Here is a 22,416-nt window from a genome sequence, read left to right on the forward strand (position 1 = left end):
AAATATTTTGCATGTAATTGGGAAAAAATGAAATATTATCTAATAAAATCCCCCCCCAAGAAAAACCCTCACTTGCTCTAACCATCCTCAATGACTACAATCCCATATCTCTCTTCCTTTCCTCTTACTTCTCAACTCTCAGCCTCACTATTTGCCTCTCTCCAAAGTTACAAATGATCTCCTTATTTCCAAATATAAAGGCCCTTTCTCAATCCTCATCCATCTTGACCCCTCTGCAGCCTTTCACACTGCTGATCGATCTCTTCTCCCTGACACTCGCTTCCCTCTGGGTTTCTGGAACACTGTTTTCTTCTGGTTTTCTTCCTATCTAAATGACCACTCCCTCTCAATCTCCTTTGCTGGATCTGCATACAGGTCATACCCAAATATGGTGAGTGTCCCCTAGGGCTCTGTCTTGAGTCTTCCCCTGGCTATTCACAGTGATCTCATCAGCTCCCATGGATTCAATTATCATTTCTATGCTAATGATCTTCATATCTATTTATCCAGTTTTTGTGTTTCTTTTAACCTCCAGTTTTGCATATCATGCTGCCTACAGGACATCTTGAATTGGATGTCTTACACTCAGTATATTGAATATTCAGCTTAATATCTTTTCCCCCAAACCCTCCTTTCTTACTAAATTCCCAATTACTGTTGAGGTCACTACCACTCTTCTAGTTATCCAGGATAGCAACCTATGTGCAACTGTTAACTGCTTACTCTCATTTCCCATATCCAATCTTATGCCAAGTATGGTCAAATTTATCTTCCTAATATCTCTCCTATATATTTCCTTTTCTCCTCTGAAACTGTCACAACCTTGGTGAAAGATGTCACACTTGGATTATAATAGTCTTGCTGGTCAGTCTCCCTGTCAGAAGTCTCTCCCTCCACTTGACTGTCAGACAGATGTTACTAAAGGACAGGTCTGACTAGGGCACATCAATCCCTCCATACTCCATTTAATAAGCTCCCAGCGGCTTCCTATCACCTCAAGGTTCAATTACAAAACAGTTTGGCATTCAAAGCCCTTCACAGCCTGGACTCTTCCTATCTCTTCAATCTTATTACACCTTACATCCCCCACAAACATACTCTTTGATCCAATGATACTGCCCTCCACTGCTGTTCCTCACACAATACAACCTACGTAGCTAGGTTAAGCAGTGGACAGAGTGCTGAACTTGATTTCAGGAAGGATCTGAGTTCAAATGTAGCCTCAGATACTTTCTAGCTGAGTGACCCAGGGCAAGTCACTTAACCTCTGTCTGCCTCAGTTTTCTCAACTGTAAATGAAGATAATAACAGAGCCTACCTTTCAAGGCTGTTGTAAGGATCAAATGAGACAACATTTGTAAAGTGCTGAGCACAGTACCTGCTACATAGTAGATGCTCAATAAATAAATTTTTTCTTTCTTTCTCTTCCCCCCATGTCTTGGCTCTAGGCATCTTCTCTGGCTGACCCCCAGGTCTCTAATGTTCTCCCTCCTCATCTCTTGCCTCTTGGATTCTCTGGCTTTTTTAAGTTGCAGTTAAAGTCCCACCTTCTACACAAAGCCTTTCACAGTCCCTCTGAATGCTAGCAGTTTCCAATCTATTGATTATTTCCAACTTATCCTGCATGTATCCTTATGGAGCTTATCTTTTATTGGGAAGACATTACATATTCACAAATAAATAAATTTCTGATATATACAAAGTGACCTTGGGGAAGGAGGAAGATGGTGAATGGATTTTCTGTTATTGTTGTCGTTGAGTCATTTCAGTCGTGTCTGACACTTCATGACGCCATTTGGGGTTTTCTTGGCAAAGATACTGGAGTGGTTTGTCATTGCCTTCTCTAGTTCATCTTTCAGATGAGGAAATTAAGACAAACAGGGTAGAGTGACTTGCCCAATGTCACCCAGCTAGTAAGTGTCTGAAGCTGGAGTTCAACTCAGAAAGAGGAGTCTTCCTGGCTCCCTGCCCCAGGGCTCTGTTCACTGCACCCCTGGGCTCCCTGGTGAATGGACTAACAACAACAAATTTAGCACTAAAGTCTTGAATAGATCTAAAGGTATCAAGAGGTGGAGGTAGAAGGGAGTAATTCCAGGAATTGGGAAAATCTGTGCAAGGGCAAAAAGGAAAGACAGGGAATGTGATGCACAAAGAACAGGTAAGTTAGACCAATTTAGCTAGAACATAATGTGTGAGGGGAAGTAATATAAGCCCGGAAAGAAAGGTTGTAAGCAAATTTTGAAGGGCTCCCAATACCAAACATTACATGTCGTCCTGCTGACAACACGGAATGACTGAAACGTGCCACTCCATCAACACATTTCAATTTCAAGAGTATTCTGTGGCATATTTACTTTTAAAAATGCTGGCCATCTCCATAGATTATCCATCCATTATCAGTCTAGACCTGTGATTTCATTGGTGTTGGTAATTCCTAGTTGGAGAGCTCCCTCAACCCAATGCAGGTCAGTTAAAATCAGCAAATTAGAAACTTGGAGCACTTCAGCATTAAGATAAAGTGACTTCACCAGGTTCACAGTCATTGACAGCATGTGTCTGGCAAGACTAGAACCCAGATCTTCCTGACTCTAAGGCTGACTATCCCACTATGCAATCCTGTCTTTACAGGCCCTCTACATGGCTCCAGGGAGATATGGATGGATGTACTGGATATCCTAAAAGGCTTAGTGTGTGCAGGTTTAAACTGTAAAACTTTTAACCTGCACTAAAACTTTTGGGACAAACTGCATACATATATTTCTGCATAAGAAATAAATTCATTTCCCTTTCTACTAACTCTGTATTTTTCAAGTAGAATTTTATTCTGTTCTTATTAAACAAACCTTGGGTTAGAGTTCCTTAGCTATGATGACACATTCATAATGGCTTAGAAAAAAATGGTCATATTATCTCCTCAAGCATGTATTATTCAGCAAGAACCCAAGCACCAACCTAGAGTCAGACTTGGAAGAAGAAAAAGATGTCACCGCTGATAGTTCATTTGATGAACAGGGCTCCAGCTTCACTTCTCTCCAGGACCCAACTGCAATCGTGAAGGTAGATGCTGGCATTGGCATGGTTACGTAGTAATTCCAGCTCAAGCGCCCTACAAACAAGATGAGAACATTGGGTCATATAAGTACGAACAACAGTCCTAAAGTTCTATTTCTTTTCCAGTAAGCATAACTGAAGAGGTTAGTATGACAAGCCAATAAAAAGAGCTCCTTACAAGTCATTTCAACTGTAAGGATGTGGGATGGAAATCCAATTAGGATCTTTTGATGTTTTTGTTTAATAAAAGTGCCTCTGATTGAATAATGTGATTAAAGAAGATCTTTCCCACCCATGGATGGGCCTGCCCATAGTGGGGAGTTTGATTAGGGGAGTTGTTTTGTAGGAATGTCCCAAGTACTTTTTGTTTTTTCTATTGAGGCATTGGGTTAGAAGGTGTGCCCTCTGGCTCTGAAGAGTGTATAAATACTCTGAGCATGAGGTTTTACTTTGGGGCTTAGTTTTTGTAAGAAGGTTTAAGTGGCAGACAAAGATTCTAGAAAGCTGCTTTAAGGAGTCCCCCCAGCTTTGAAAACCCAGATGTCAGTGCTTCCCTCTCTGGTAACTATGGTCAGACAGTTGGACTGTCTGTTGAATTATGGTCAGGCAGAGGAAGCGATGTCTACTGACTGGAAGTATTTGTTTGGCCAGATGGGGACTGTAGAAAGCCGCTAAAGGAGCCACCCAGCTTGGAAAACCCAGATGTGGATGCTTCCCTCTCTGGTAACTATGGTCAGACAGTTGGAACGATCTGCTGAATTCAGGCAGAGGAAGCCATATCTATTGACTTTTAATTTCTCTGTATTTTCTTGGAAGTTCAGGGTACTAACTCCCCTGAATCAGGTAAATGATATATGTGCTCGAGTAAAGGAATGATACATGTACTTGATTAAAGTGATTGTTAACCCTCTAAAGTTGCCTTTCCTTTAGGGCCCCCTGTGTATATTGGGGTGCTTACTGATAAAGGATGTTATCTTGGATTCCAAGTACCTATGGCTTACAAACTTGATGTCAGAGATACATACTAAGCTTAAGCCTTTTATTTTTTCAAAATTAATTTTATTTTTAAATCAACAAAATGTATTTTCTCTTTTTCCCACCTCCCTTCACCCCCATTGGGAATTAAAAAAGAAAACAAAACCTTTCTAACAAATATGTATAGTCAAGAAAAACTAATTCCCATGTTGAACATGGTTAAAAATGTTTGCTTAATTCTGTATCTTGAATCTACCACCTTTCTCTCAGGAGGTACTTCATCTTGGCTCTCTGGAATCATGATTGATCACTGCATTCATCAGAATTCTTACATCAAAGTTCTTGTTTTCCACACTTTAAATGTTATTAGGAATGTCTTTTGTTTTGTATATTATCATACTTTCCCCCAGTATCCCTTTCACTCTCCCTCCCAGAAAGTCATCACATATAACATGTATTTTAAAGATGTAAAAAGAAAAAGAAGAGAAATCTGCATAACAAAGGAACACATTGAAAATTTTTGAAAACAGATACAATGAGCAACATGTGTGGACATCCTATCTCTGGAAAGAACTGGGTTGGGAATGTCTTCTAGAATAATTCTTACAAGCTACACTCCTTTTTTACAGTTTTCACTTTTTATATTTTGAGTGTGATTGTTCGTTCTGTTTAAATTATTGTGTTTACTACATATATTTTTTTTTCCTTGGCTCTGCTTACTTCACTCTGCATTAATTCACGTTGCCTGTCCCATGCTTCTCTGTATTCACCACATTCATTATTTCTTACAGCACAGCAGTATTCCATTAGATTGATGAATTTAGAATGATATAATTTGTTTAGGTATTCTCAATAGATGGGCATCAACACTGTTTCTAATTTTTTGATATCACAAAAAAAATACTGCTATAACTAGTTTGGTGTATATGGTGATTTTCTTCTTATCGGTGACCTCTTTGGGGTATGTAACTAGTAATGAAATCTCTGGATCAAAGTATTGGACTTTTTAGTCATTATTTGCATAATTCCAAATTGCTATCCAGAACTGCTGTCCTGAATTATGACTCCACCAAAAATGTACCAGTGTTATGTTCCCACAGCACCTCAAAATACCAAATCTTTGGATACCAAGTCCTTATTAGAAAAAATTTGATAAGAGACTTTTTTCCCATTCAACTGCTTCCTAGGTATATTAATTGTATCTCTAAGGAAGCATTTAAGTTTCATACTTCAGTAAATCAATTCAATCCAGATGCTTTATGCATTCTCTAGGTATTAGAATGGGATTTTCCTTTTTATCATTGGCTCGTGTTTTATAATGATTATATAAAAATGTTACTGATTTTTTAGGGTTTATTTTTTTAGGTGGAAATTGATGAATTTATTAATTTTCTCAATTAGTATCTCTGCTGATTCCCTAGGATTTTCTGAATATATTTTCATATCACTAGCAAATACAGTTAATTTTATCTACTCTTTACCTACTGTATTGCCTATAATTTCTTTTTATTCTCTTACTGCTGTTGCTAGAATTTCCAGAATTATATCAAATGATAAAAGGGAGAGAGGATATCTCCACTTTACTCCCATTTTTCCCAGAAAAGGTTCTAGGACATACTCATTCCACATGATGCTCTATTTTAGTATTAGATTTTTTTTTTTTACACTATTACAGAAAGGTCCCACTGGGCCTATACATTGTAGACCTTTTTTTTTCTTCTAGTATAAATGAGTGTTGTACTTTGTCAAGGGATTTATCCACATAAATTAAGATAATCATGTGGTTTTGAATGTTTTGGTTTTAATATGATAAATAATGTTGATTGTTTTCCTAATGTTGAAGCACCCTTGCATCCCTGTTATGAATTCTATTTGGTCATAATGAATGATTTCTTAGGAAAATCACTGTAGTCTATTTGACAGGATTTTGCACAAAATTTTTGACTGCTATTTATAAATGATATTGAACTAGAGTTCTGTATTTTATCCATCACTGGTATTTAGGTACTAGGATTATATTTATCTCATAAGAATATTCTGGCAGGGTGAGGTTTTTTTCAATTTTTGAGAATACTTTTTGTAATATGCATGCTTAATTATTCTCTAAAAGTTTCATAGAATTCTCCTATGCGTTCATAAGGACAAGTTATTTTCCCCTCTTTGTAGTTCTCTTACATATAGGTCTATTTCTTTTCCTGACATTGGATTATCGCCCCCCCCAACAGTATTTTTTTTCCCAATTATATTTGTAAAAATTTACTACAACCCTCCAAATTTTGGTTGCATTGGGTTTGGTTGTGCAAAAACTTTTCAGTTTAATGTAATCAAAGTTATCCATCTTGCATTTTTCATAATGCTTTTTATCTCTTCTTTAGTAAAAAATTATTCCCTTCTCCATAAATCTGATAAATACACTATTCCTTGCTCTTCCAGTTTGTCCATGGTATCAATCTTTATACCTAGATCATGTACCCATTTGGACTTTATTCTTGCGTATGGTGTCAGGCATGGGTCTATGCCTAGCTTCCGCCACACCGTTAACCAGTTTTCCCAGCAATTTTTGTCGAACAGTGAGTTCTTATCCCAGAAGCTGGGGTCCTTGAGTTTATCAAACAGGAGGTTGCTACATGCATTGACTACTGTGTCTTGAGTGCCAAATCTATTCCACTTCTCTACCCCTCTGTTTCTTAGCCAATACCAAGTGGTTTTGATAATTGCTGCTTTATAGTACAATTTGAGATCTGGTAGCACTAGGCCATCTTCCCTACCATTTCTTTTCATTAGTCCCTTTGATATTCTGGACCTTTTGTTCTTCCAGATGAATTTTGATATTATTTTATCCAGCTCTAGAAAGTAATTATCTGATAGTTTAATTGGTATGGCACTAAATAAGTAAATTAATTTAGGTAGAATTGTCATTTTAATTATATTAACTCGGCCTACCCATGAGCAACTGACGCTTTTCCACTCACATAAATCTGACTTTATTTGTGCAAAAAGTGTCTTCTAATTGTGTTCATATAGTCCCTGGGTTTGTTTTGGGCAGGTAAACTCCCAAGTATTTTATAGTGTCTACCCTAGCTTTAAATGGGATTTCTCTTTCTATCTCTTGCTGTTGGATTTTGTTGCTAATACACAGGAATGCAGAAGATTTGTGCGGGTTTATTTTGTAACCTGCAACTTTGCCAAAGTCATTTATTATTTCAAGTAGTTTTTCACTTGAATCTCTGGGATTCTCTAAGTATATCATCATATCATCTGCAAAGAGTTCCAATTATATTTAAAGTTAGTTTTCAACATTCATTTTTATAACATTTTGAGTTCTAATTTTTCCTTCCTCCCTTCCTAAAACAATAAGCAATCTGATATAGGTTATACATGTATAACCATATTAAATATATTTCCACATTAGTTATGTTGTGAAAGAAGAATCAGAAGAAAAGAGAAAAGCCATGGGAAAAAAAAAACAAAACAACAACAAAAAAGTGAAAATGGTATGCCTCAAATTACCTTCAGATTCCATAGTTCTTTCTCTGGATATGGATAATAGCATTTTCCATCATGAGTTGTTTGGAACTGTCTTGGATCACTGTAAGCTGTGAAGAGCTAAGTCTATAATAGTTGATCATCACACAATGATGCTGTTGCTCTATACAATGTTTTCCTGGTTTGGCTCACTTCACTCAGTATCAGTTCGTGTAAATCTTTCCAGGTTTTTCTGAAATCTGCCTGCTCATCCTTCCTTATAACACAATGGTATTCCATTACATTATTATACTACAACTTGTTCAACCATTCCCCAACTGATAGGCATCCACTCAATTTTCAATTCTTTGCCATCACAAAAAGAGCTACTATATTTTTGTATATGTGAATTCTTTTCCCTTTTTAAAGATCTCTTTATGATACAGACCTAGTAATGGATCAAAGGGTGTGCACAGTTTGGTTGTCCTTTGGGCATAGTTCCAAGTTGCTTTCCATAATGGCTGGATCAGTTCACAACTCTACCAACAATGCATTAGTGTTTCAATTTTCCCATATCTTCTCCAGCATTTATCATTTTCCTTTTCTGTCATATTAGCCAATCTGATAGGAATGCAGTGGTACTTTAGAGTTGTTTCATTTTGCATTTCTCTCATCAATAGCTATTTAGAGAATTTTTTCATATGATTACAGATAGCCTTAATTTCTTCATCTGAAAACTGCCTGTCCATATGCTTTGACCATGTATCAACTGAGTAGTTACTTGTATTCTTATAAATTTGACTCAGTTCTCTATATATTTAAGAAATGAGGCCTTTATCAGAAATACTGGGAAGCTTCCTTCTTTCCTTCTAATACTGGTTGCATTGGTTTTGTTTGTGCAAAACCTTTTTAATTTAATGCAATCAAAATTATCCATTTTGCATTTCATAATGTTCTCTATCACTTGTTTGGTCATAAATTCTTTCCCTCTCCATAAATCTGACAGGTAAACTATTCCTTGTTCTCTTAATTTGCTTATGATATCACCCTTTATGTTTAAATCATGTACTCATTTTGATCTTATCTTGGTAAACAGTGTAAGATGCTGGTCCATATCTAGTTTCTGCCATACTGTTTTCCAGTTTTCCCTGCAGTCGTCAAAGAGTGAGTTCTTATCCCAGAAGCTGGAGTCTTTGGATTTATCAAAGTAGATAGTAGATTACTACAGTCATTGACTACTATGCCTTGTGTACCTAACTTTTCACTGATTCACCACTTTATTTCTTAGCCAGTATCAGATAAGTTGTGATAATTGCCACTTTATAATAGTTTTAGATTTGGTATGACTAGGCCACCTTCCTTTGCATTTTTTAGCTTGATATTCTTGACCTTTTATCCTTCCAGATGAATTCTGTTATTATTTTTTCTAGGTCTATAAAATAAAAATTTGGTAGTTTGATTGGCATGGCACTGAATAAGTAAATTAATTTAGGTAGAATTGTCATTTTTATTATATTAGTTTAGCCTACCCATGAGCAACTTATATTTTTCCAGTTGTTTAGATCTAATACTATTTGTGTGAAAAGTGTTTTATAATAGTGTTCATGTAGTTCCTGGGTTTGTCTTAGCAGATAGACTCCCAAATATTTTATGCTGCCCATAGTTATTTTAAATGGAATTTCTCCTTCTATCTCTTGCTGTGGGGCTTTGTTGGTAATATATAGAAATGCTGATGATTTATGTGGGTTTGTTTTATATCCTGCAACTTTGTTAAAGCTGTTAATTATTTCAAGTAGTTTTTTAGTTGATTCCATAAGTATACCATCATATCATATGCAAAAAGTGACAGCTTTGTTTCTTCTTTGCCTACTCTAATTTCTTCAACTCTTTTTTCTTCTCTTACTGCTAAAGCTAACATTTCTAGTATGATATTGAATAAAAGTGGAAAAAACAGGCATCCTTGTTTTACCCCTGATCTTAATGAGAAAAGTTTCTAGTTTATTCCCATTATATATAATGCTTATGAATGCTTTTAGATAGATGTTACCTATCATTTTAAGGAAGACTCCATTTAATCCTATGCTGTCCAGTGTTTTTAATAGGAATGGGTATTGTATTTTGTCAAAAGCTTTTTCTGTGTCTACTGAGATAATCATATGATTTCTGTTAATTTTCTTACTGATATGGTCAATAATGCTGATAGTTTTCCTAATATTGAACCAGTCCTGCATTCCTAGTATAAATCTCACCTGGTCATAGTGTATTTTCCACATGAGGAATGGTTCTAATTTCGGCTAACATTTTATTTAAAATTTTTGCATCAATATTCGTTAGGGAAAATGGTCTATAATCTTCTCTGTTTTGGCTCTTCCTGGTTTAGATATCACCACCATATTTGTATCACCAAATAAATGTGGTCAAACTCCTTAACATATTTTTCCAAACAGTTTAGACAGTACTGGAATTAATTTTCTTTAAGAGTCTGAAACAATTATTTGTAAATCCATTTCACCCTGGAAATTTTTTCTTGGGAGTTCATTGATGGCTTGTTCAATTTCCTTTTTTCTAAGTAGAGTTATTTAAACACCGTATTCCCTCTTCTGGTAATCTGAGAAATTTAGATTTTTGTAAATATTAATCCATTTCATATAGATTGTCAGATTTACTGGTACAGTTAGACAGAATAGCTCCCAATTATTTTTTTAATTTTCTCTTCTTTGGTAATGAATTAACCTTTTTCATTTTTGATGCTGGTAATTTTTTTCTTCTTTCTTTTTTGTAATCAAATTAACTAAAAATTTGTCTATTCTATTGTTTTTTCCATAACACCAGCTATTAGTTTTTATTTATTAGTTCAATGACTTTCTTAATTTCAATTTTACTAATCTCTTCTTTGATTCTCAGAATTTTTGGTATTTTCTTGGGGATTTTTTCTAGCTTTTTGAGTTGTATGCCCAACTCATTGATCTGCAATTTGTATATCTTATTGATGTAAACATTTAGAGATATAAAACTTCCCCTAAGTACTGCTTTGGCTACATCCCATAAATTTTGCTACGTCATCTCATCATTGTCATTCTCTTTGATTAAATTACTGATTGTTTCTATGATATGTTATTTCACCCATTCATTCTTTATGATTAGATTATTTAGTTTATAATTAATTTTTAATTATTTTTCAAAGGGCCTTTATCATTTTTTATTGCACCATAATCTGAAAAGGATGCATTTTATACTTCTGTCTTTCAGCATTTGATTGTGAGGATTTTATGCTCTAATACATGGTCAATTTTTGTGTAGCTGCCAAGTATCACTGAGAAAAGGGTATATTCCTTTCTATCACCATTCAGTTTTCTCCAGAGGTCTATCTGCCCCTGCTGCTACTGAGGCTGCTGCAGGTTCCTCTGCCCCCTTCCTTCTCTGCTGCCCTGGGGTTGGTGCACTCCACTCTCCTGCACTGGTCCCACAGACTTTTCCCACTGACCTTCCAATTTATCCTCAGCGTTTTGGGGTCATGAATTCTGGAAACTACCACAGGTGTGAGAGATTCGGTCTCCCCAGCACCTACTCAGGTCCCTTTTGTGCACTTGCTCTCTGTTCCCATCATGGTGCAACAGACACTTTCTGGCAACCTTTCAGGCTGTCTTGGGCTGGAGATTTGCTTCTCTCCATCATTCTGTGGGTTCTGTAGCTCCAGAATTTGTTTAGAGCCATTTTTACAGGCATTTGGTTGGGCTTGGCAAGAGCACTCTAGAAAATCCGTACTATTACTCTGCCCTTAGGGCAGATTTCCTCAATAATTTCTTGGAAGATGCTGTCCATGCTCTTTTTTTTTAATGATGACTTTCAGGCAGACTAATAATTCTTAAATTATCTCTCCTGGATCTATTTTCCAGGTCAGTTTTTTTTCCAATGAGGTATTTTATATCTTCTTCTATTTATTTATTTTTTTTTTACTGATTCTTGATGTCTCATAGAGTCATTAACTTCCACTCATCCAATTCTAATTTTTAAGGAATTGTTTTCTTCAGTTAACTTTTGTAATTCCTTTTCCATTTGGCCAATTCAACTTTTTAAGGAGTTGTTTTCTTCAGTCAAATTTTGTTCTTCCTCTTCTGAGCTATGGACTCTCTCTTGCATATCTCTCATTTCTTTTCCCAATTTTTCTTCTATTTTTCTTAATTTGATTTTTAAAACCCTTTTTGAGCTCTTCCAAGAAGGCTTTTTGGACTTGGGCTCAATTCATATTCCCTTTTGAGGCTTTGCATGCAAGGTATTATGACACTGTTGTCCTCTTCTGGGTCTGTGTATTGATCTTTCCTCTTCTTACAGTAGCTTTCTATGGTCAGGGCTCTTTTCTGTATTTTTTTTTTTGCTCATTTTTTCACTTATTTCATGACTTTTAAGGTTGATCTCTAATCCTGGGACACAAAGGGCACTGTCCCAAGCTTCTTATACCGGGGGCCAGGCATCTGGTCAGTGGCTTTCTGCATCAGGGCCTCACATGCTGACAGCTTGCCCACTGCCCTGCAGTTGCCTGGCCCAGTCACACCTGTTGTGCCAGTAGTTTCCAGGGCTAGCAATTTCTTTCTGAGATGGGACTGGAGGCCTCACATCTGGCCTGCTGTGTCACTGGCCTGCTTAGTCACTACTTCAGGGTCTCAGCTGTTGATCTGTACTGTGGCTAAGAGTCTCCTACTGGCTTGTCCGGACACCATCTGCATTGGGGTATGTTTACCTTTTACCTAAGTGAAACAGACCTTTCACAAAGTCTTAAGCTGGAATATTGTTTCACTCCATCTTTTTGTAGGTTCTATCAGTCCAGAATTCATTTAGAGGCCTGTATTAATGTTGTTTCTGAGGGAAACTAGGGAGAGTTCAGGCAACTTCCTGGCTTTTCTTCACCATCTTGGCTCCCCTGAGATTGGATTTTTTAAGATAAATATTTGGCCTTCTGTCATTTTGAGTATTTTCAAAGGTATTCTTCTATTTCTGCTGTGTTCTCAATTTTTTTAGCTTATAACCATGTTTAATAGGTTCTGACTATTCTTTTTATTTCTTCTTACATCCAGGAGTAGGAAAAATATGACAAGACCTATACGAACTGATGCAAAGTGAAATGAGAAGAACTGGGGTATCACTGTATACAATAACAGCAATGTTGTAATGATGATCATCTGTGAAAGACTTGGCTACTCTGATCAATACAATAATCCAAGACAGTTCCAAAAGACTCACGATAAAAAAAAATAACACTATCCACCTAAACAGAAAGATCTGATGAACTCTGAGTACAAACTGAAGTATAATTTTCTCACCTTCTTTGTTTTTCTTGTTTTATCTGTGATTTGGCTAAGAAAATATGTTTTGCATGATTTCACATGTATAATTGACACCCTTTTGCTCGTCTTCTTGGTGAGTATGGAAGAGGTGGGAGGGAAGGAAAAAATTTAAATTCAAAAAAAAAATTTTTAATGCTAAAAATAAATATTTTTTTTAAAAAATGAGAGGTGGAAACAAAATTTATGACCAGTAGTTGGTTCCAAAAAAGCTGTAGTTTCAATTCTTACAGCAAAGTAAAAATAAAAATTCCAAATAGCAAGAAAGGAAAAATAGGAAAATTATCGATTAAAAAATCATAGAAAATATCAATAGTAAGCATAAACAATATCTATTGTAAATATAAATGCACCACCTGGCAAAGTATCTAAACTCATAAAGAAAAATTTAAGTGAATCCCAAAAGACACTAACATCACATTTTTGGAGATTATTTTATTTTTATTTTATTTCCTCAGAACTGGACAAATCTAACAGAAAGATACACAAAATGGAAAATGCAGGACTGAACAAACTTTTACAGAAGTTAGAACTAAAAAATAAGATCAAGAGAAGGAAATAGGGATAAATATCTTGGTATAAATGTTTTAAATAAAATTCTAACAAAATGACAATAGCATTATATAAAAAAATTCAATCTAAGTGGAACAAATACAGAATAGAGGCAATCATAAAAGATAAAAAAGATAATTTTTTTCTTTGATTGTTTTGAAAAACTTTTACACTAATAAAATCAAAGAATGCATAAGAATGGAAAACATTTTTGGGGAAAATCTTTGCATCAAATATCTCTTATAAGGGCTTGATGTCACATGTGTGTATATCCATGTCTATATCTAAACACATATGGAATCAAGACAAATCTATATGAGTCATTCTCAGTGGATAACTGATCAAGGGACAGGTTTAAATAGTTCTTCAAAATGAACTACAAACTACTGACACATAAAAGACTGCTCCAAATCATTACATTAATAAGATAATAAATGTAAACCAAAACAACTCTGAAGTTTCACATCTCTTAGCAAATTGGAAAAGATGAAAAAAGGTATAAATAGCTAATTTTGGTGTGGTTTTAGTAAGATAACCATGCTGCTGCTAGAAATGTAAAGTGGTCTAACCCATTTGAAAAACAGCAACTAAGTGGTAACTTAGTAACTAAGAAGTAACTAAAGCAGCTATACCATTTCACCAAGAAATACGATTACTAGGTAAGTATCTTTAAAAAGATACAAAAAAAAGATACAGAAAGAAAAAAAAATTTACAGTAGTACTTTTGTAGTAGCAAATTCCTAGAAATAAACTTTAATGGCTTTAGGGAACAAATTGTGATAAGCAACAAATATAAAAAATTCAGAGGAACATGGGAAGACATGAATTTATGTGAAGGAGAACCAGGAAAGCAACACACATGACTATAGCAATGTTAAAAAAAAAAAAAAAGTGAAAGTCATTGCCAATAATGGTGACCAAGCTTGGCCTAGAAAAAGGAGAAAATGCACCTTCCCTAACTTCATGGATGAGTTGAGGGAATACAGGTGGAATATTTCATATGGCATAAGACAGAGGTGTCAAACAAATGATTCATGGGCCATATATGGACTACAAAACTCCTGAGCGCAACCTGGACCAGATTAAAATGTAATTGGGAAATCGTTAACAGAATCAATAAAAAATACAATAAATGTAGATAAGATTAATATATGGTATTCTAAGTCAATACATGGCCCACAGTAATCTTTATGTATAGTTTGGTGGCCCTCATTTCTATTTGAATTTGACACAACTGCTATCATAACAATAATTATAACAGCAATCGTAAGTAACATTTATAAAGAACTTACTGTGTGCCAAGAACTGTGCTAAGCACTTTACACTTATTCTCATTTGATCTTCACAACGACCCTGAAAGGTAAGTGCTATTATTGTTCCCATTTTATAAATGAGAAAACCAAGGCAAAAAGAGGTTAAATGACTTGCCCCAGGGTCCTAGTGTTAATAAGGGCACATCTGAACTCCTTCTTTCTGACTCCAAACCTGGTGCTCTATCCACTGCACCACCCAGCTGCCCCATAAGATATGATCCAAAGACTTGATTTTGCTGAATTACTTTTTTTTATGCTTTCTTTTTTTAATCTTTATCACAAGGTATGGCTCTCTGCTAAAGAAGGAAGAGATATATTCAGAAGTGAATGTGATATAAAAACAAAAGAAATCAATAAATATAACTTTAAAAGGTCTGTTCAACTTAACTGAATCCACACCACTGTTTCCCACTACAAATACAGAAAAATGAGTACTGATTTTACTTGTCTTGGATAAAAAGTACTAGATATCATCTTCACAATTACTCTCTCCTTGTTGCTTGCATTAACTTTCTGAAGGCAGAGGTAAAGAATACAGACGTGATGGCTGCCACGTGTGTACTGAGGCCACTGGCCTGGGTGGGCCCAAGAAGAACATTCTGAAGTTGTATAGCATTAATATTACATAAAGTGATTCACTTAAAATAGAGAAGACAGGAGAGGTGGCACAATTCGCAGCTCCACCAAAAGTCACACTGACATAGTTTTGACAGCAGTGGGCCAACTACTGTATTTATCAATTTGGAATTGTGAAAGAAATGTGACTAAACTGTTCATGCCCTTTGACCAAAGATCTCACTACTAGGCATATACTCCAAGCACATCAATGACAGAAACAAACCTTCTACACCAAAATCCCATAACCTCTTTGCGGTACCAAAGAATAGAAAACCAAGTGGGTGAAAGCTGACAAAACTATGGCATATTAATACAATGGACTATTGTGTGCAGTAAGAAATGAAAATAATGGGTAGCAGAAAACCAAAGGAAGACAAAAGAACTGATTGAGAACCAAACAGGCAAAAGCAAAAGAACAATAATATACAATGACAAAAGCAACAGAAAAATCTCTTCAGGAAAAGAAAGTGAAATCAGAGTAACTGAAAAGCCAAAGATCTCAACAATGAAATAATGCCACTCTCCTCATGACAGAAGAATGGCCAAGTGTCTGAAAAAAACATCTGTATTCCTTGTTACATGCAGTCACTATGGGGGATGCTTTTCCTGAATTGTTTTCCTTGGTCACAAAGCAGGGCTTTAAGTGGGGATGGGTTTGAAGGTAGGGTGGGAGGATATCTCCAAAAGACTGTGATGCAAAGACTATATACGTGCGCATGTGCACACACACGCATACACACACAAATAGAAGCAAAATGTATGTTTTTAATAAAATGAAGGGGCACCATGGATGCTTTCAAGGACAATAGGCAATGGAGTCTATTTAAATAGAGTTAGTTTTAAATAAGTCATCCATAATAAAACTGAACAAAGTGCGTTTTCTCAATTTTCCCCCTTTACTTGTTCTAGACTCTGGTTACACCACCTGTAAAATAAGAGAACACAGTGTACTTAAAATAAACCTGGCATTTCTCCTCTCTCAAGGCCAGAAGCTCATCATCCTACTGAATCATTTTAGTTAGGCTAGGGCTCATTAACAAAACCAGCAGTGTGTTAGCATGACAGGGGAGAGGTCCAAAGGAAATGACACCCCCTAACTTGTCAGGCTTGGGTAGTCATCCAGATTACTCTCCTTTCTAAGCCACCTACCTTGAAGTTTGTTCCTCTGACCTCCTTAAAAATAGATCATAATTTCCTAAAGCTTTTAAGCCATTTTCTCAAACTGGAATATTTTTAGAAAAATAAAATGCTATTAGGCTTTAATTTTTGTAACCATAAGAAAAAAAATCATGTCAAATATTTGTCAGATAATCATAATATTGGCTGCTATAAAATACAAATGGGCATTTTAATCCCTGAAACAGAAGTATAATTTACCTTGAAAAGGACTCTATTTTTTCTGTAAACATAAGAATATGAAACAGGTAATTTTTCAAACAGAAAGAGACAATATTATACTCTGTGTTATAAACAAGAGAAAACTGCCCTATGGAAAGTCATACAATCACCTTAACATTAATTCACTAATAGTTTTAAATACTGTCCTACTAATAATTGGATGATTTTATCTTACATAGACATAGAAAAAAATTATCAGTCAAGAAAGAAGGAGATACAGAAGTTAGTTCACGTTCAGTAGAGAAATTCCCATTCTAAAACATAATACATTTCCCTAGTCTTTTAAAACTCGGTGTTTTTTAATACATCAAAGTTACAATTCAAATGCCCAACTACTAAAATGCATCTATGATGTCTTCCATTGAAATCTAAGTTTTAGATGTTGCCTCCAATGAAGATCACAAGTGATCCATGACCTCTCAATCCTATGTGACTCATCCATTTCTATCCATAAATTAATCACATGTAGTCTACCCAATGTGTTATGGCTCTTCTTTCACTTCTCCTAAGAGCTTTGTTATTCCTGGCTTTCACCAAATGAACAGCCCATCACTTTTATTTATACATTTCCCTGATGACATCTATCTTTTGTCTCCAGCTCCTCACAATGACTGTCCTCCGTGTCTGAAATGTACTCCTTCCTTAGCTCCACCTCTCACAGTCTTTAGTCTCCTTCAAGACTCAGATAAAACACTTATCTTCTATATGAAGCCTTTCTTGATCTATCCAGCTATTAACATCTTCCTCTTGAAATAATTAACATATGTATTTTGTATGTATTTCATGTCTATTTATGTACATGTCTTCCCCCTATACAGTATAAACTTCTTGGAGTCAGGGTGCGTTTCTTCTTTGTCTTTTTATTATCAGCACCTACCACCTTTGCTTAGCACTTCATAAGCATTTAATAAAAAATTGTTAACTGACTGATTGATTAATGTTATCATTTACCCAAAATACTTTCAAGTATCTATTTTATTATAGGGTACAACTGGCTCCTAACAAACACACTCCATTCCATCGTTCTCTGTGTGATACACATTTTAAATTCATCAAATACTGTAGAATTCCATGACTCACAGACTCACAGCTCTACAGCATTAAAATATTGAGATCAGAAAGACAGGTCATAGGACAACAGATTTAGAGGCTGTTGTTGTGTTTTTCCTTTGTTTTTGAAGAGGACCATGACATCAGAGAAATGATGATATGAGTTGCACTTGACTTTGTTTTGAGTGAGGGAGGGCTGTGCAGGTCCCCAGCCTCACTTCTCCTCCAGAGCCATCTGGATCCAGTGACCAGATATTCATCAAGATGACTGGAGATGACCCAGGATGCAATGGGAAACCTTGGCCTCTTTGGCCTTGGGCCTATTCAGGTACTCACTTAGGGTGAGGTAGATTTAGAGGCACCTCAAAGGTCATCAAAAGTTCAAAGCTATTGTTTTACAGATGAGGAAATTGAAGTCCACAAAGATTAAGTGACTTTCTTAGGGTCACAAAACAATAAAACTAGCATTATTTCTGGGAAAAGTTTGAGGTCATTAAAAGAGCTTTGTAATTTCTCACCCTATCTCTTCTTCCTATTTGATTCTGGGCCCAACTCATGGAGTATTTGTACTGTCTCTCCAAGGTAGATAGACAAGCTCTATAGGCTCTTCATCAACTTGTAGGTTATAATCTGGAATACAGACACTTGTCATTCACTTGGTTTTTCATGTGTGGATAGTAAGGGCAAACTCTTTTTAGGTGGTTACAGACATTTTCCAGAAGGTTTTATAATGTTCTGGGACTTGATGGAGCCAGCACAGCATCATCTGCAAAGAGGAACACCTATAGGACTTTACCATCTATAAGAAATCCATTTTTACTTTGAACTGAACTAGAGGTCCTCTAAGACAGTGGTGAAAATATTTGTTCTTATTATATGTCTTGCCTGACACTGACCAGTAACGGTTGTTTCTGATACATTTTTCAAGGAAACTTGAATAATTTTGATGTATGAGTAACTGTCTCATTGTTGAAGGATACACATTTAAGGCAGCATTTTGCTCTAGCATTTTTTAGTCAACAAATATTATGCAAAATGATACCTCATACTCTTTTCAACTTCCAGTCATTCATGTGATACAAAAGATGTAGTCTCTTGTAGAATACTGTTTGTGTAAGATTGTCTTTCCTTCTTAATACCCTTACTGAGGATGCCCTTAATACGTGTGCAGGAGGTTCTCATGAAAATTTTACAGAAGTATGAAAGTAGGCATAAAGGTCAGAAATCACTGCCTTTTTTCCACACTAATTAGGTCTGGGGGTTTTTTCATGTATTTGGTAACTTCTCCTTTTTTAGATATCTTGTAAATAGAATCCTCAATCCCAACCACAAATGCATTGCTTCCAGCATACATCTCTTCCTTGGTCTAATTCAGTTCTTTTCATCATCACTGTTCTCTTTGGTGAGAGACAGAAGGCAGCATGCGCCATGCAACGCAGACTACCAAAACCACCTGTTCTCAGACTCTGATGGAGATAGTGCAGGACCCAGACAAGAACTCTGGGAAATAACCACCCCCCAGACCACCAGCCCTGTTTCCAGCTCAACCTGCCACTGCCATCATCAAGGAAATCAACCTTTTGGAGAGGCCACCTGGTAACTGCTTCTTCCGGAGCTACAGTCTCTACCTCCCCAGCAGACACAGGTACTGAAGACACAAAAAACTAAGTTCTCAAAGTGTCTGGTACTGTCAAATGAGTTCCATATCAGGAAAGGTATGGTTTTAAAGGAGATGTATTACTATCTGACCTGCCACTGTATCCTAAGGACCACGGGACTTTCCATTTGACTTTGCAATACCAATATGTTTTGTCTTCCTTGTTAGAGTTCCTGCTTTGAGTGCAGAACTGTCTGACTTTTCAAGAATTCCACATTTTTCAAATATTCCTAGAACTTAGTTTGCATATAAGTGATTTTTCATTTATTCATTCATTCACTCCTGTCTTATAATTTCTCTAAAAACATATCTGGGACTCTGATATTAGAGTCCAAATATAGTGATGTTGTAGTCCTGGGTGGCCAAAAAAAAATGTTATAAAATCTTTGAAACACTTCTCTACTTTTGTCTTGGTTTTATTTTTGATTTATGGTCTTCCTTCAGTCTTAAATAATGTCAGAAGGACTTTGTTCTGTTAGATCTCGTACCAAGCTTTCTTTAAACTGGGTTTACCCTCCACTTCTTCTGCTTTATGAAGCAATACATTATTCATACTCTTCTGTAATTACCCTCTGTGAGATTTTACAAATGAGTTTTATTCACAAACATTGCTGCCATTTGTTTGTTTGGCAAACAGGTCAAGGGTTTACAGATTAAATCATTTTTAGGCTCTTTTGATCTCTTTGTAATGGTAACTATTTTATATCTGTTCGATGTCCCTATGAAATTACTGTAGTCCATACCTAAGGTCTTTTATTCAATCAACAAGCAGTTGGTAAGCATCTACTATGAGCCTGTCCCTACATGAGACACTAGGAGATACAATGGCCCCTGTCCTCAACAAGCTACCATTTTATGAGGGAAAATAACGTGTGCACCTGTGAGAGAGACAGAGAGACAAAGACAGACAGTGAAATACATGAGAGGGAGATAAAGGCCAAGCATAGAAATCAGTACTTGAAATTAACTCTGAAAGAAGCTAGAGATTCTTTGGGATGGATAGGAATAGGAAAGCATCCCTGGCAGAGGAAAGAGAAGATGTACAAAGATAAAAGTATAAGATGTGAAGAATAGTAAGAGGGCCAATTTAGCTATATATATAAAGGAAAGAAATGTGTAATAAACATGAAAATGTCCTCTGGAACCAGGTTAGGAAAGGTTTATATGAAGAAGGCTTTGTATTTCCTCCTAGAGACAATAGGAAATTGCTAGAAGAAGGGAGTGACAAGGTCAAATTTGTGCTTTAGTAATATCACTTTGGCAGGTATGTAGAGAAAGGATTGGGGGAAAGCCTTGAGGTAGGGAGGCTAGCTTGGAGGTTACTGCAATTATTTATTTAGGCAACAGATAATGAGGACCTAAGAGTGGTAGCCATGGGAGTAGAGAGAAGGGGATATATGCAAGAGATGTTGTTGTGGTATAATCAATAAGACCTGGTAACTGATTAGATAAGTGAGAAGTGGTTAAGAGGCATTCAAGATGACTTCTATGTCATGAATAGTAACAGGAAAGTACAAAAGTGGGCTGGTTTTAGAGAACAGTGAGTTTTGAACTGCACATGCTAAGTTTGAAATTAACCTCCATCTGCTTCCCTGCAAAATAAGGACATATACAACATTTCATGTATGTCTCTTCCTCTCTTCTCACAAGACTACCATTCTAATTTATGACCTCATTATCTGTTGCCTGGACAATTGCAATAGCCTCCAAGTTAATCTCCCCACCTTAAAGTTTTCCCCTAATCGTTCCTCTACATACCTGCCAAAGTGATATTACTAAAGCATAGGTCTGACCATGGTTTCTAAATTTTCCAATTCTAAAATTATGATCCACAATCCTAGAATCTTTTTTTTAAATTTTCATTCCTTCTAAATTTGTAGTAATATGATCTTTCCTCAAACAGGTGGTTTAACTGTACATAGACAGCTAATTCAGGAATATCTCCTGCAGCAGAACAAGTCATTTCCTGTATACAAAAATAGAATTATTTTAATTTTTTACCATGCTATTTGGTGCTTGTGATGCCCAGCACCTTTCAATTCTTTTCTCAAAGAAAGTATTCCTGAAATACAGCCATGATGCTCCTTTGTAGTCTACAAGTCTTTAGACTCTCTACAGGTCTCTACAAGACTCTCTCATTTCTTATTCGTGATCTGCTTTTTCATAGACAACTCATCTTTCTTACCTATTCCCATTTTTGTCCTCAAGTCACAGAATATCAAAGTACATGTTAATTTAGTTTAGATGATTCTATCTAACTCTTCAGAAAATGTCTCTATCTCTTCAACACCTGAAACATGTTGGTGTATAAGCTATATTTTTTCTTTGTGGCCTTTTTGCAAATATTTGTCATGAGCACTGAAATATGCATGGACCAAATGTCCCATGAAATTATGTTTCTTGTCATTTTTGGAGGTACAAACCTCCCCCAAGAAAACAACAAACTCTGAACTTCTTTCACTTTTCTTTTCAGAGTGTACAGTGAACTACGTTTTCATTTATCTGTTACTCCCTTCTGTTGGTTTCACTTATAGCGAGAATGTGATATGGTTCAGTTCCCCCATTAATTGGTCATGGGACAAGGATCTCACATTCAAAGGACCAATAAGTTAAAATTTGCATACAGTTGTGATTCTGAATATGTTCTACTCCCATTTCTGCCATTTTGCCACCACCACTGTAGAGGCTAAAAAGAATCATTTTGATTTTTTCTTTGTTTCACAGTTTGCCATGGCCAAAGAATTCACCATCAAGCATGAAGTCTACTGGTGATAAGCCTCTCAGTGTCAAGCTGGACCATCCTTGGAGTTTTTCCAACATGGCAGAATCTGCTAGAACTGGAGTTGTGTGGCCATAGCCTTTGAGAACTGTGGCCTCTCTTCAATGCCAAGATGAAACATTAGCATAGGGTTCTGCAGAGGGAAGTTACGGAAATTTAGTTATGGAAATTTCTGTGCAGGTATTACTAATCTTATGGAAAGTCTCTATCTTCAAATTA

The 22,416-nt window shown here is 36.0% G+C and overlaps 1 protein-coding gene across 14 annotated transcripts in view; it reads right to left on the reverse strand.

Annotated features, from left to right (window-relative positions):
- Positions 1-22,416, reverse strand: part of AOPEP (aminopeptidase O (putative)) — a 553,954-nt gene that overhangs the window by 463,065 nt on the left and 68,473 nt on the right. For all 14 annotated transcript variants that reach the window (XR_011964391.1, XR_011964390.1, XM_072596916.1 and 11 more), the window contains one exon: positions 2,953-3,106. Coding sequence is in view for 12 of the 14 variants with exons in the window: in XM_072596916.1 (XP_072453017.1) it covers positions 2,953-3,106 (154 nt within the window). In the remaining 2 variants the exon portion in view is untranslated. The remainder of the gene's footprint in view (positions 1-2,952; positions 3,107-22,416) is intronic.

Source organism: Notamacropus eugenii, chromosome 3, assembly GCF_028372415.1.
Source record: "Notamacropus eugenii isolate mMacEug1 chromosome 3, mMacEug1.pri_v2, whole genome shotgun sequence".
Classification (NCBI taxonomy): domain Eukaryota; kingdom Metazoa; phylum Chordata; class Mammalia; order Diprotodontia; family Macropodidae; genus Notamacropus; species Notamacropus eugenii.